We start from the raw sequence: 15,301 nt of genomic DNA, 5'->3' as shown, positions 1-15,301 counted from the left end.
CTTCACGCCACTTGACATTTAAACTTTGTGGCCTGAAACGGAGCGCTCAGGCGGGCGAGCATCGCGCAGCAGAGCAGCGCGCCGCAGCGCAACGCAACGCAACGCAACGCAACGCAACGCGGGGCGCACTGACTGAGCGTGACCACCCTGCAACCTGTTCATCTACTTGAAACAAGTTTCACAACAAACTGTCATTTTTTTCCGAGGTGCGGACCTTTAGCGACAACATTGGCATCAGGCGGCTTGTGTCTGAAAACTTTTCCGGGCGATGTCTGGATCATACTGCAAAACTTTGTACCCGTTCAGTGGAGATCAGCACCAGCAGGGACTGAGCTTTGATGCCGGGGAGATGATCATGGTGCTTCAGTCTCTGCCTGGAGGCTGGTGGGAAGGAGAGAAAGATGGAGCTCGAGGATGGTTTCCTTCAAGTTATGTCCAGGTACTGGGGGTAAGACTTTTTTTTTCCTTAATTCTACTCCACATCTACAACCTGCAACACAATTGTAAAATATTGCATCAATAAAAATGCAAAATGGTTTCAATTAGGCTGACTCATTTGACAAATGGCAGCCACTCAAAGACAAAGTCCCCAGTAAGTGACACATGCATGAATGAATGGTTTCCCCGTGCTGTGTTGATCACATTTGGTCAAAGTTCTTCCATCTTGCTGGGTGAGTGTAACACTTCCTCATTCCACTCGCATTCCATTCAAATTCTCAGGTCTGCTCTGAGTGCGCGTGAATGCACTGGCTGCTCTCGCTCCTCACTTGAGGGAAATGCGGGCGCCTACATTCTCCAAAGTGCACCCTGAAATTAACTCACGATGGACTTGTGGAGTTTGGGACAACACGAGTGGCAAAATGAGAAGAAGAAAACATATTGTGTACTGCATGCCATGCACTCACATATTTAACCACCGTTTTAGGATTAGATTAAGGAAGAAAAATCACTTTTAAGATCCATCCATCCATCCGAAAATTATTATCTATAATATCAGAATTTGTCATTTTTTAAATGCATTTATTGATGAATTGGTTTATTATGTAAAATCATAGTGAATAGGTATCTTTTGTATATAAATAAATCAATGGGAGATTTTCCTGGCTCAACAATATGAATGGGGATATTTAGTGTTACTTATCGCAGTCTCCGTGCTTTCGCAGTATCTTTGACTGAAACTGTGGTTGATGTTTGAATAAAGTTTCACCTTTGAATGACTCGCCCATCTTTTGTTCATGGAATGGAACTGACTTCAAATTGACTCTGGGCAAAGGGAAAGATTGGCTCTTATCGTGCAGATGGAGTTGACATTTTGTTACTTTATGACAGCACCAAGATTTAAACATTGTCATTCAATCGCATGAGTAGGTGTGCCCAAACTTCTGAGCAGCGAGGTAGGTGCATTCAAAAAAAATCCTCCTCAGTGCTAAGGTCATATCCAAAATACCGTCATTTGTGTCAGTAAATATAAACGAGGCAGTGAGACGTTTGCCTCTTTCCAACTTGGCCTCAAACGAAAGAACACATTTAAGGTTTTCACATATCTTGTGGTAAAACTGTCAGCGAACAATTTGCTGTGCATCTTCCCAGCACGTAGAAAAAAAAAATCTTTTGTGTTGTGGTAACAGTCAGAAAGCTTTTAAATTGTGAGAAATTTTAGCTACCAATTTGAGGTTTTTGAGGTCAAATGAACTTTTTTTTTTTTAAACTTAATCTTATACTGGAAGCATGTCACTGTTTCTATTTTGAGTTGTGTTTTGAAAAAAAAAACATTAGCTCAGAGTAATTATAGTTATTTTCATTTGGCCTAGCTTTACTATTTTATTCCTCATGATGCAAATGGACTATATCCTAAAGATTATCCTTCTAACAATTGCTTTACTATGAAGATCTTGCAATAATATACCACCTATCCTATTGGTCAATAGTACCAGTCCCAATATTTTCTTCCACTTCCATGGAGTGATGATGGTTATTCTGTTCTTGGATAATTTTCATATTGTAAATTAAGGAAATGGGTGGTAACAAAATAGTCATTGTAAGGACTTGCCTACACGTACGCACGCTCGCACGCACGCGCAGGACCTTAAGCAGACAATGGCCGCAGTTAGTCTGAGCATATGTGCATGCACTGAACAGTGTCAATGTCTCCTCCAGTTTGTCCCACATTTCCCTAACGCATATGTCCAAATCAAGATAGTATCAGAAAGCCTTGTTGTTCTTTCCCCCTTCCAAAGCCTCATTATCCTTGGCTCCTGCATTCACTCCTTCCTGTTCTATCTTGGGTACATTTGTCAGGCAGCTAGTGGCTCAGTGTATGTGTGAGAAATGTCTCCCTGGCTGGAATTTTCATGAGGTCTTGACTCTTGCTGAGCGATCCCAAAGGAGTTGGGAACTCTGCTTCGAGTACAGGCCCTGCTTATGGTGATGATGGAGTTACGACTCCCTTGAGGGATCGTGTGGGAGTTTGTGTGAGGAGAGTGTCGGCTTGTTTTGTACTGGCCGTCATGGCTTTTCAGCTGACGTGTGCATTTATTTTTTTTTGTTCACATTGTGATCATGTTATTTGGAAAGAAAAGCCTCTGTGGACAAGTGAAGTCAATGTAAATGACAATACACAGTGAAGCAATGCTCTTGAAGTCTTTTTTGAAATGGCAAACTGTTACTCCAGAATTGAATTGAATTCTTTGTATTTGTTGATATGTTGCATGTCACCTAACATTAGGCTTGAGCTGATCTGTTGACTGCTGAGTCTGCTTGTTCATCCTCCTCCACACCACACCACACAGCCAGTCTGGCTGTCTTTTACCAAAAATCATGTGACCAGTAGTGACGGTGACACCGATGGTGACAGTTGGGATAGTGTGACTCACCTTTCCGGGAAAATGGCACAAAGTCTGTCCTCAGACGTAACTAACCTGCTGATGAGTCAACACTGAAAAGAAAGAAATGAAATGAAAAAGTTGAGTTGTTGCTCAAGGTTGGAGTCTTTTCATCAACTGGTTACGCCAGTGTCAATTGGGCCACGTCATTATTACGTGCAACTATGTTGACAAAGTTTGAATTTGTTATTCTTTTTTTTGTTTTTGTTTTTTTTAAGAATGGATTTTTGTCTTCATTATAATGCCTTAAGTCTTTGGACACATTTGATTTAAGTTAATTAGTTGTTGTCCTTCATCCCTTTATTTCTGTTGGAGAAAAAAAAAAGTTCAGAAAAGTTCCATGAGTGGCGTTTTATTTTTTTAATTATATTTAACTTCCGTTGTGCTATGTAGAAATACAGTTATGTCATTTGATGCTTGCAATGCTTTCGTAATAAAAGCCCATGAATAATGCAGATCGGGGAATGTAAAAGAAAGAAATAATTGAAATATCAATTCTAGGTGGTTGACAACTTGTTCATTTTGACTGAAATCACACATCAAGATGTGTCAGTTTTTTTTTTTTCTTTCTGTGATGATGACCATTGCATTTAACACAAAGGGCGAATTTAAATGACAACGATAAGAATGAAATTGCTTGCATTGCTTGCTCATAGCAGTCATGCTTGTTGTGTTTGCTTCTCAGTCTGTGCAGAAGGATGAGTGCGTTTGCCACAGGCTTTTCTGGCATGCTGTGAATGTGGAGCCAAAGGCATTTTGGGTCCGTTATAGAACTTTAACCATCTGGAATGGTGCATTATTTAATGTCGCATATGCTGGGACAAGAACGCTCCAAGATTTGACACGACTTGCCACCACTAAAGTCTTTCTTATATGCTGGACCGACAGAGTTGTGTTCAATCCTGGAAGGCATCCCCAGGCAAATCTTCAGATAGTCAGATGTCAATAACCTTCAGGAATGGCTGCCTTAAATCCACCCATCGAGCGGATGGCCACCATCTGTGGCTGAAAGCTGTCGAAGAACAGTCCTGGGATTTAGTCGCTAATACTGAACATGTGACATCAATGACACAAGCAGGAAATATAGACAATGCACAAGCATGTTTTGTGCTATGTCAGAATACATTGAAATAAATCAATGAAATCTTTGAATTTTCCTTAAAGCCAACTATTTTCAGTCAACATGAATAAATCTTTTTGCCTCACTGTTTGAATACTTTTGGAGTGTTGCTGATCATCTTTTGACACGAGAGAGCAGTCTGTCAATTAAACCTGCACATGCACAATATCTTTCCAATGGGCTCTTTCTTCCTCTTCTGTATTCCTGCTAACCATTTGCAGATGGATGCAGTTTTTTGTCATTAGCGTTCGATGGCCATATATTTTGCGGATCTGTTCCCTTTGTACCTTATGTGGCAGCAGGACGCTCTTTGCTCTGATGTCATTGCTTGCTTGCTTGTAAAATGAATGAGGAAATTAAAACCATATAGCATTTTCGGATTGCTCCATCTCCTGGGAGGCTATAACGTTTGACTGGACAATATTGCCGCTTAAATCCTTCCACTTATTTATATTCCTTCTTTTGTTTTGACAGAGAACAGCATCGCTAAGTCAGCTTCACCTGGAGGACCTGAAAGAGCCTCTGCCTCCTCACTGGAAGTGCTACATGTCTCCACAAGGGAGGCGATACTATGTCAACACCACGAGCAATGGTATGAATATCAGAAAAATAAAGAAGGCTCACCTGTTTTCTGAATTTGATCATATGACATTTGCAAGCTGAGCCTTGATTGAGAAATTGTGATGGCCGCCACCTGAGATGGATAAAAACAGGTTCAGTGTATTATTTTTGCAAATTACCAGTTGAAGCTAGTGGGGCCATTGATGTGCCATTGATGCAATAAAAATGCAAGTGTTGTATTAAAAATCCATTTGAGGTCTCTTGCTTGGTTAGAGCAAAACAAGAAAATATTACGCAAACTGGTGCTGCGACAATTGAGGATGTTGGTCTCGACCGCAGCTTACGGAAAGATGAAAACACACTTGCTGATGACTGATCGTTTCCCTAGCAACTCTTTTTGTTTTGTATCATTTCCAAAGAACAGAGCGAAACAGATGAAACCACAAAGATTGTTCAAGGGATGTTCAACCACACAAAACAATGCCTGGGGTTAGAAAATACCTATTCATATGCTGCTTATTGTTGCTTGAGGCGTAAGAGTACATCCTACATGTGTAACCACATCTGTGGATTTGATTGGACATCACAGCGTAACCACTTTCCCACAGAGCTGTTCACATCTTGTTTGTGTCTGATCATGTTTCAAATTGTGGCCGGCCGGGGCTGGATCTGAAATTAGCCGAGCCAGGCAGGGCTCATAACACAGACGCAGGCCGTAAGGAGTCACTCGTCCTAATCCTCTTTTGGTTTTACTCGCGTGAACTTTGGTGCTTCATGTGATGATTGTTTTACAAAGTCCAGACTTTGGAATCCTAAGTACAGTTTATTATGATATACAGAAATATTTAACATTTTAAGTAAAAACTGTGTGGGGTCATATCATGTCGAATTTGATCAAAATTCAAGCTGCATCTAAAATTTAAAGCACCATTATGTATGAGCGATATATGCGGACAAACTTTAAAAGATTTCAATTCAGCTGGCATCAGAGGGTTAACATTGCAAAGAGGCGTGTTTAAAGAGTGCAGTAAGCACACTCACACATATATTTCCAACTTACACGACAGTAAAAATACATTCCGATCTATTCTCATGCGAGCTTTTTACTTGGGAGACCAGACTGCACTGCAGGTGTACAACTCTTATCTGATGACATTCTTTGTGAACAATAAGCATTTATAGCATGTCTGCTATTTTCTCTGGCCCCTTTTCATTACGCTGCGATATGCAGCATGATCAGATGATATGTGTGTGTGTGTGTGTGTGTGTGTGTGTGTGTGTGTGTGTGTGTGTGTGTGTGTGTGTGTGTGTGTGTGTGTGTGTGTGTGTGTGTGTGTGTGTGTCTCGGTGCCATAGTAACGAAACGACATGCGTGGGCGAGGGAGGGCAGTGTGTCCTTGTTCTGTTTTGGAGGTTTTTCCCTTCCTGTGTTCTTAGCAGCAGTCTTTTGAGAGTCTCCACTCATCCCTGTCTGACCAATGGGAAACGACATGCACATGGAAAATGCTGCTTTTGTGGAACTCGTTCTAATTTGTATGAAAACAAATTGGCCAGTGTGTAGGAGGAAGTGTGTGTGAACCAACGTACCAATGTTGTGGTCAGACCGCAGAGGTGAGATACAGTTAGACACTAAGCCATCTTTTTTAGTCCAATTTCTGATTTCCTAACTCATTTATGCAAAGAGAAAAAGGTCATTCATGTGCTGCATGCTGTCATTTATATTTTGAATCTGCATAATTAAGGTGTCAAAAGAGGCGGGCAGGAAATGAGCCCCGCCATACACAATTTAGATGCTTTTGACTTCAGTTTGGTGGTGACGAGGAGGTTGATGAGATTTACGGCATTTATAAATCTGACAGGCTTAATATATAAAAAAATAATAATCATCCAAATGACGAGGAATCATTTAGCCTGGTTTTAATTGTCCATTCCTGTTGTAGATTTGCTGTGCTTTTTTGCAAAGCATGCCTTTTATCCTTCAGCTAGCTGCCAGTTTTTCACTCCATGCGTGTCATTTAAGGAGATGGGCTTGGCTGTTCAACAGCACCCCATTGAGCCGAGCCAACCCAAAAGGCCCAAATGAAATAAGAGTTATTTTTTTATATGTCGCCTAAATTCTTCTCACATTCCGACAGTGAAGGCTAATTTTGCTGGATCCAGTGGTGAGAATGGACCTGTGCAGAAAAACAAACTTGAGTGGAAGTGCAAGGAAATCTGGATGTATGATTATATGTATTTCTGGGAAGCTTGATCAAATTTATTTTAAAGAAGCATTAAACAGTTACCAAGATGTAACCATTTTTATGAAAAAAAAGTCCTTCAGTGTGCAACTCATCTTGTATTTTCTATTTTTGTCATCAGAGACAACATGGGAGAGACCCTCTAGTGTTCCAGGAACTCCAAAATCATCCTTTCGCCACAAGAGTTCCCTTCCTGCAGGTTGGCTATTTTTCATTTCTCAGTACAACTTCCTCATCTTTTAGCAAGCCCAGGCTAGAAATTCTCCTAAAATTCCACAGTAGCACAAAGAATCCTTTCATTCACAGCACACACATCCAAACAGACACTTCCTGGAACTAATTTTATCAGTAGCTTCAATTGCAGAACTAAAGGCCCCTTTGTCACTCTTTTGGCTCTATCTATCTATCTACCTCAAATCTGACAAAGACAGAGCCTGGGAGGATTGGAATATGTTTCCAACTCAACCACTGAAACTTGCTCTCATTTAGAACTATCAGCTCCACGTCATTCATATAGGTACATGGTGTCATGCATGTCAAATTGTAAAAGAATCGACTTGTCGTCGCAGTGAACGGGTTTCACTCAGATGAGAGCCCCTTGCATCACATGGAACTTCCACACAACCATATGATCCGGAAAGGCAGCACTGAGCAACAGGTAAAACACGACACTACTACGTACAGATATATCAAAGCAAAAGTCAGGGAAAATAGTTCCCAAAATGGATTTTCCTCGCTATAATTACAGATGAACTCGAAAGCTTATGCTTGATGATAAAGATAATGTTTTTCCACATTAAAAATCCCTTTCCTGGTAGAGATGCTGACAGCAATTAAAAGTAGATTAATCCCGCCTCCACTATCTGTTCCTGTGATCATAATTAACAAGGCAATGTGGGAGCAGCAACAGCAGCAGCGCTTTCAGAAGATCCACCCACCACTTTCTTTCACTTTGTCCCGTCATATTTACTACTTTCCTGCCCGTCACACCTAAACACAAGAAAATAGGACTAGTTTTCTGTTTTTATTTATTGTCCGGTTTCTGTGCTGAACAGTTATGTGTGTCGGATTCAACTAAATTGGATTGAACCTAATATAAGCAAAACCATATTCTCAAACATCAGAAAACTTGATTGCAGCCTTTTAAATCTTCTTATTTTACAATACAGCTGTTGCAAAGTAGAATTTATGAGCGTGAACACAAACCCCACATGGACACTCAAACACAAAGCTGTGCTGCACTGTCTTCACTTCTCTGCACACACATACATACACACTCCCTCACATCATGCATACACAGCAGCAGGAGCAGGAGCAGAGTGAGAGCTCCACATTGGAAAGGAAAGGCGCTAGAACAACTGTATGAGAGTGACAGTGTGGAGAAGTCTGACATGTTTGACATGGAAGACGCTGGCTTTGACGGAGCGTCCTTCCTTTCTCCTCAGAGCCCGGGACCAACGTCGCCCACCAGGAAACAGAACAAGGAGACCACAGTGACGGTGAGTGGGAACACTTTGCAACAACTACCTTCAGTAGACATCAAAGATCTCATATACTACCAAGCGGGGACTACATTTCCAGTTTGGAATTTAAAAAAAAAAGGCAAATATTCCTGGTGGGATCTTTCTTTCCACCCACCATTATAGATGTAGTACATCACCTGTGATAAAGCAGGAAGACTAATTTTTAAATTCATTATACATCAGTGGAATTTCTTTCCCGTCCGAGTTGACGGAAACAAAACCAAAAAAAAACCTATTGAAGACTTTGGTTGAAGCTACAAATCTGAGTCAGAAGGTCCTTTGATGTAACAGACACGGCAGTAAATCAGCAGGACTTTGGTTTTGAAACGCCGCATGTGCATCAAACAGACTCCATGTGGTCAGTCAGTCCAGTTAGTCAAAGCCCAAAGGGTTTACGTCACAAAACGCAAGTCTTACCTAATACGCTGTCAACAACTAAACAATATACAGATATATTTCTACCATGAAGGTAGCGATGGAAAAAAAACAATTATGGAATGACAGGCCAAACTTGATCCTGTTTAGTACTCTCGTGACCTAGTTTGAACTGTAATGTTCTTCACCTCTCTAGTCTGACAGTTTGGTCCAATTCAGAATTCTATGACTGCAGGGGTGTTTGACTTGTGACTCTGAACTTGTCAGCATTTCTGTTGGTTCCCACCACAGCAGTGAAATATTACCTTTGTTGTCATGGGATCGGACTTCATCCATCCCCTTGTTGCTTCAGTTCCATCTGAGGAATTCTTTTGGCTGGAGGAAACACCCCTGTGGTTCTCTTGAAGGAGGAAAGTGTCAATTATTTTTCCAAGTCTGATCATGTCAATCATGTTCACAGCCATACTGTCTGTTGAAAACAACACCAGTAGGGACTTCCAGTACTTGACCTCTTTGCCCGTTTAGAAGATTTCTCTTTGAGGATAAATGAATTCAATCCCACGGACATGTTTTGAGCAACACAAACGGAGTGTTTGATCCCTAAAAGAAATGATTACATCATCTGAATGTGTATTTGTTTTGTCACAATACAATTTTAAGAATGAATCCAATCCAGATGCAAAATTCAGATGAGCCACTTTTTTTCTCATTTGTATTTTCCAAATGTATCCAAGTTGTATAAATGAGCCATTAATCAAGTCTCTGTTGCTGTCTCGCCCTCCCGACAGATTAATAGTGTGACTTTCCCTCTGCCTGCCTCCATGACAGAACAACAGCTGCTTAAACCAAACGAATGGAGTTACTGTGACTACTTCTGGGTGAGTTGGAAAAAAAGTCTCCAGCAAAATCACCATAAACAGACAACATTCCAAAGTGTCACTCTCAAATCAGAGAATCACCTTGTTTTTTTTTACAAAGGACAAGAATCCATTCTACTCTGTTTACATCGGCATGTGTGTGGCCATACATAACAGCATCCTTTCACGTTTTCACCCTGACGACAATACATGCTGAGAATCAGCGTCGGCTTTCGTGAAATCTAGCCCAGAGGCCGGCCGGATAATAGATTGCGTGGATCTGTGCTAGCCTCTGATGCTCTGTGTGAAAGTGGCCTGCAACTCCTGCAGCGTAATCTCTACCACGTGTGATGTGCGATGTAAAAACACAGCAGTCTATTATGTCTACAAGTTGAAGCTGCAGCACGCATCCAAGTTACATCATATTTCCGAACAGTACTGTATACGAAGTTCACTTCTTGTCAATGCGCTTGATGCTGACTTCATTGCATTCGGTCCATTTTCTTGTAATTCCCTCAATGGGAGCAAACAGGAAAAGTGGAGCGAGCAAAGCCAAGACCAATACTGACCGTCTTTTTATGATGTGATGTATGTCGCCTAGGGAGAAAACTAATATGTTTTGAAGTTTCTAAGCCAAGTCTTGAAGTTTCCAAGCAACAGTATTTCGCCTAGATTTGAATACAAAACACAAGATTGTTTGATTGCATTGTATTACATAATAAGGCTCCTCTGTAATTGCCATGGTAACTCACTCCCAAGTCTTCTAGTTGCATGCAGTGCAGCTCAGCTACTTTTCAGCTTCCAACGGCACGGTTAGCGTTGTTCTTGACGCCCGTTCAATTTGGCCCTGCCCGTTGCACTCTTTGAGTTTGCTTTTGATGTTATTCCGCTACCTGTTTGCTTACTTTGCCACAGATCAAACCATGAAGTACTACGCTGAGGTGTGACATTCTCATGTTTGCTGCCAAGTGTTTGTTCAAAGCCTTTGTCGTGTGCTTGCTTTGTTGATCTTGTAGACTGATAAGAAAGATCCCCAGGCCAACAGCTACATCAGCGGGTTTGAAGTTTTATTGCAGAAACAACTGAAAGGGAAACAAATGCAGAAAGAGATGGCCGAATTTGTACGAGAGAGGTACCCACTGTCTTTTGAATCTCGTTTCTCTTTTCTTTTTTGGAATTACCATGAAAAGCACACAGTTCCCACATGTGGTTTCCCCTTTTCTTTTCTGCTACATCACTGTGTTTGTTGCACAACACAGGAAGTGCGCAGTCATTAATTGCGCTGTGCAAATGCACAACAGGTAATGAAACTCTTGACTTCTCTCTCAGGATAAGAATAGAGGAGGAATATGCCAAGAACCTTTCCAAACTTGCCCAGATACCTCTAGCAAGCCAGGAAGAAGGGTGAGTAAAAGCTCCTCTGAGTAGTTTCTTCAAAATAAAGCATGATTAGACAGTGTTGACTGAAAATGCAATATGGAAACTATCAATGGCCATTCAAGGGGGGGGGGGGGGGGGGAATGTTCCTTCCTCAAATGCTCACATGATGCACATAAGACTGAATATCAACAAGGAGGCTGAAGTGGGGTGGAATTGTTCCATGTAGAACCTTGAATGGGTCAGCCCACACTTGCACAATACTTCCATTCTACATATCTCCCACGAAGGCCAGCTCTGTTGTCAAGAAGGACAAACGCTGTTTTGTTGCTTGCCGTTCAAGTAATGTATTTGCAGCCCAGCACCGCCAGCCTTCAACACTTTTTTTTTCTTTACAAATGTGATCACAAAGAATGTGACCACATTTTATTCCTTCTAATCCTGCAATGCCTCTGTCCAACCAACCAACCAGCCAACCAATGACAAGAAAGAGAGGACTTGAATTTGTTATTTGACATGCCTGTAGCTTTACAGCTTTGGTCCTAGGTGATCTTTTCCACCTCCACCAGCTGTTTTTTGATCTTCCTGACTTTCTTTTGACCTTGGGGATTCCAGGATAAGGCCCGCCTGGTGGTGTTCAAGTGATATTTCCTGAGGGTGTTTCCAAGCCAGTTTCTCTGTCCTATCTGTGTTTCAAATTGCTTCTAATCAGGATATTGTTGCTATGTAAAATTAGACCGGTTTTCTTATGTTGTTTTGGACTTTTGGAGTATTACAATTTAGAGATCTGAAGGCACTTCTATTTTATGAGCTTTAAAAATCTTAATAGGGAAACCAATCTGGGTCTTCCACTGAGGACCAAACTTTGAAACAACCTGCTTTCCTAAAGTCTTCCACCTCTCACCCCTTCATTAATAATCCTTCTTTCTGTCATAACAAATATCTAGCATTGCAAAATCTTTGCATAATATGCTCATTTATCTTTGAGACACCACAATCATGGCATTTCTAAGTTGAGCCATAATGCGGCAACGGAGCACATATCTCATACATCCTAATTATCTGCTGAAGTGCTCTCCAGATTTACTGGTTAGCGGTGTAGCCGGTGAACTTTTGCACCGACTCCTCGACTCATCCGCAGCTGTGCGCACTCACCGTCATCCGCGGCACTCCTCCCTTTTCTCGACACTTTCTGCCCATTTTTCGACATAAAAGTCTGTGTGGTCCCTCACTCTCTTTTAGGACACTTGGGGAGGCGTGGGCCCAATTGAAGAAGAGCCTGGCTGATGAAGCAGAGGTTCACCTAAAGTTCTCCTCAAAAGTATTTGGCACTTTTCAAGATCTTGTGGATATTCAAGATATAATACACATCTAACCTACAATATATTTTCAATCGACCAAAAAGTTGAACGGACATCTACTCCTTGAATGTTTAGCTCCAGTTTATACCTAAACTCACAGGGTCGATTGACTTTGACGGTAACAACGTCCGACATTGCAAAAAAAAAAAGTAGTAAGGCAATTCGACAGATTATAAACAAAAGACTCATTGAGACTAAATATTTGGCTCAGAGCAGAGTAACATTGAAATAGTTATATTCTAAATGTACTGTTAAAGTTTACATGAAACTTTTGTTATGCTTTCACCTGTCATGAGTCTACTTAATCATTTTTGAGAGCTTGTTTTAAAAATAAAAAAAAACCAGCATGTTTTTCACATGACCATAATTCCATTTGGTCCCGTTAATTTGGTATCATGACTAAAAAAAACATACCTCTATTGTGGTTCAGCTGCAGAGTGAAGTGGAGAAACCTTTACTGAGCTTCAGGGAGAACTTTAAGAAGGACATGAAGAGGTTGGACCATCACATTGCAGATTTACGGAAGCAGCTCGTCGCTCGCTATGCTTCTGTGGAAAAGGTAGACGCAATTTCACATTGCAGTTCTGCCCGAGTATCAAAACGTCAGGTTTCAATATTTGAGTGTTTGTAACCGATGTTTCCCTTTAGGCCCGTAAAGCTCTGGCTGACAGACAGAAGGAGTTGGAGTTGAAAACACAGCAGCTGGAGATCAAACTCAATACCAAGACTGAGGAAGACATCAAGAAAGCTCGAAGGAAATCCACTCAAGCAGGTCAGAGTTGGGGAGGGAGGGAGGGCGAGGTCAAATGTACGTAACACCCAGGTGTTTATTTTAGTAACTCGACCAGATGCTTCAACAGAATGGGAATTTTTGCCTGCTCCTTCTAGTGGCAGCAGGCATTTACTGAATATCATCAACTTTATATAGAGTATATTAAATGGAGGCTGTCTTCTAGCTTCTTCGAGTACAAAACACACTCAACAAGATGCATTTTGAATAGCATTGCATTCAAGAAGGATGAAAAAGCAGATGTCCATGTGATGTCATGAGTCGGCCAGGCACCGACCACATGCTGTCACAAACAAGTGTGAAAGCATCCATCCAAATAGACACAGAACACAGTCTTCCCTCCTCTATGGCGCTCGCTTATGCAACGGAGGAGAAAAACAGCATCAGTTGTTGCCTGTCTGCCCAAGTCCAGTGTGACGGAAGAGGAGCAAAGACTCCCATAACAAAGACTCATTATCGTTATCTTGGGCTCGTTGTGCAAGGTTTTACGTAAGCTCAGGTTTCCTCAACATCTATTTCGCCACTCACAAACACGTTTTACTCGACGTACTTTCTCTAATTGTGTGTTATCACTCAGGTTCAATTAATGTAATTCACCCAATCAACACACATTTTTAGAATTTCATATATACACGCATTTGTATACACATGTATTCCTATATACTATGTACTATACGTGCGTACTATATACCTTTATGAACTGGATTTTATATTTGGCTTGACATAATGAAACAAAAGAGAGATTCATGCGCTTCTTTCGAATCTTAATTGTGTTCATAGGAGACGAGCTGATGCGTTGTGTAGACCTATACAACCAGTTACAGTCCAAATGGTTTGAGGAGATGGTCACCACCAGTCTGGTGAGTTTCTGTGTGGACTTCAACCGTTTGGCAATGTAAATGACATTTTTCATCTCACCCATACGTTGGCTTCAGGAATTGGAACGCTTGGAGTTGGAGCGAGTAGAGATGATTCGGCAGCACTTGTGTCAGTACACCACGTTACGACACGAGACGGACATGTTCAATCAAAGTGTAAGGAGCCATCCGTCGACCGGATTTTCAAACAGTCTTATTTAGTCTGTCGTTTGTTTTTGTCCAGACGATGGAGCCAGTGGACAAGCTTCTACAGTGTGTGGATCCTGCCAAAGACAGAGAGCTCTGGGTGCAGGAGAATAAGACTGGAGACATCAGGCCTGTGGACATTGAGATATAAATTAGAAACAAGACAGGTCTGTTGCAAATTCACCAATGATCCCGATATGACTTTGAACAAAGGGTGGGGGGGACAATCTTCCACCAAGAACCTGCTGAGGATGATGATGTCAAGTTCGTAGTCAGATGAAGGCAACTATTTCTTGATGCACAGGTCAAATGATGCCAGGACTTTGTCTCAACAATGAAGAAAGAAAGAAAGAAAGAAAGAAAGAAAGAAAGAAAGAAAGAAAGAAAGAAAGAAAGAAAGACAGTGTACATATGTTAGATTGCCCTTTGTCACTGCATGCTTTTGCGACGTGTTCTAATTCTCACCCTTATGACTTCAAAAAATGGTTTAACCCACGCTGCTGAGCAAATTGCATTCCGACAAACGAGTCTTGTATCACTGTATTATGACTGACCTGACCTGACCTGACCTGACCTGACCTGACCTGACCTGACTTCATACTATGTCACGTGCAATGACTGATCCTTGCCCCTCACACTCTTGCTATACGTATCTCCATGTAGCTATGCGTTGACAGATGAGGCGTGAATATTCACAAGACCTTTAAACTGCTGTGCTTTTCGAGGAGTGATCGCATTTTGACTCCCACTGCATGATTCCAATTAGAGTGGACAAGTTATTATAGTTGAAAGTGCGTACATTGTACAGTTATAACCACAGTGAGTCTTATAAATCGATTGTTTGTATAATTTTACGATTGCTACTTTACAAGGATGTCCAAATGTAGTTTCATTCCCAAATCGAAATCTACTTGACATTCCATAGAGTTGTGATGACCCAAACGCTGACAAATTGCAAATGAAGAGCCAAATCGGTTCAATAAACGTCAACGGGAAATATTGGGCATTTATTAGGATCAGGGATCATGACATGCAATACTGAAGGGGCTCAAGGATGGAAGAAAACCAATAAAAGACAAACTACTCCGTTATTTGTCAATGAATTGTTCATTCATTGTTTAAACTATCAACTATTTCAAGGATAGTATGAA

General features: G+C 41.2%; 1 protein-coding gene and 1 long non-coding RNA gene across 4 annotated transcripts; one reads left to right on the top strand and one right to left on the bottom strand.

Annotated features, from left to right (window-relative positions):
- Window positions 1-38: 38 nt before the first annotated feature.
- On the top strand, window positions 39-14,999 carry gas7b (growth arrest-specific 7b). 2 transcript variants are annotated; one of them, XM_085903100.1, is made up of 15 exons: window positions 48-206; window positions 307-448; window positions 4,477-4,594; window positions 6,925-7,002; window positions 7,373-7,461; window positions 8,249-8,302; window positions 9,490-9,579; window positions 10,575-10,690; window positions 10,888-10,962; window positions 12,178-12,256; window positions 12,727-12,855; window positions 12,945-13,068; window positions 13,867-13,946; window positions 14,022-14,120; window positions 14,188-14,999. In XM_085903100.1, the coding sequence occupies exons 2-15, from the start codon at window positions 350-352 to the stop codon at window positions 14,299-14,301; spliced, it is 1,344 nt and encodes a 447-aa protein (XP_085759226.1). In that variant the 5' UTR covers window positions 48-206; window positions 307-349; the 3' UTR covers window positions 14,302-14,999. The 2 variants fall into 2 exon arrangements, with proteins under 2 accessions (XP_085759225.1, XP_085759226.1); XM_085903099.1 differs by having other exon boundaries at window positions 39-448.
- Window positions 2,151-10,660, bottom strand: LOC147039103 (uncharacterized). Of its 2 annotated transcripts, none has more exons than XR_015063261.1 (5): window positions 10,311-10,660; window positions 10,128-10,226; window positions 9,007-9,101; window positions 4,627-4,696; window positions 2,151-2,935 (listed from the first exon to the last, which is right to left on the bottom strand). It is a non-coding gene; the product is annotated as an uncharacterized LOC147039103 (long non-coding RNA). The 2 variants fall into 2 exon arrangements; XR_015063262.1 differs by lacking the exon at window positions 2,151-2,935 and adding an exon at window positions 3,235-3,894.
- Window positions 15,000-15,301: the final 302 nt, after the last annotated feature.

The sequence above is a fragment of the Syngnathus leptorhynchus genome, chromosome 22 (assembly GCF_054491065.1).
Source record: "Syngnathus leptorhynchus isolate UIUO chromosome 22, UIUO_Slep, whole genome shotgun sequence".
Lineage (NCBI taxonomy): Eukaryota > Metazoa > Chordata > Actinopteri > Syngnathiformes > Syngnathidae > Syngnathus > Syngnathus leptorhynchus.
The sequence above is the reverse complement of the archived record's forward strand: the minus strand, read 5'-3'. Positions and strand labels throughout refer to the sequence as shown.

Coding starts and splice junctions, on each gene's coding strand:
- gas7b (XM_085903099.1), top strand. CDS start 269: ATGTCTGGATCATACTGCAAAACTTTGTACCCGTTCAGTGGAGATCAG. Junction 4,595..6,924: donor TGTCAACACCACGAGCAATG/GTATGAATATCA, acceptor TTTTGTCATCAG/AGACAACATGGGAGAGACCC. Junction 7,462..8,248: donor AAGGCAGCACTGAGCAACAG/GTAAAACACGAC, acceptor CTTTCTCCTCAG/AGCCCGGGACCAACGTCGCC.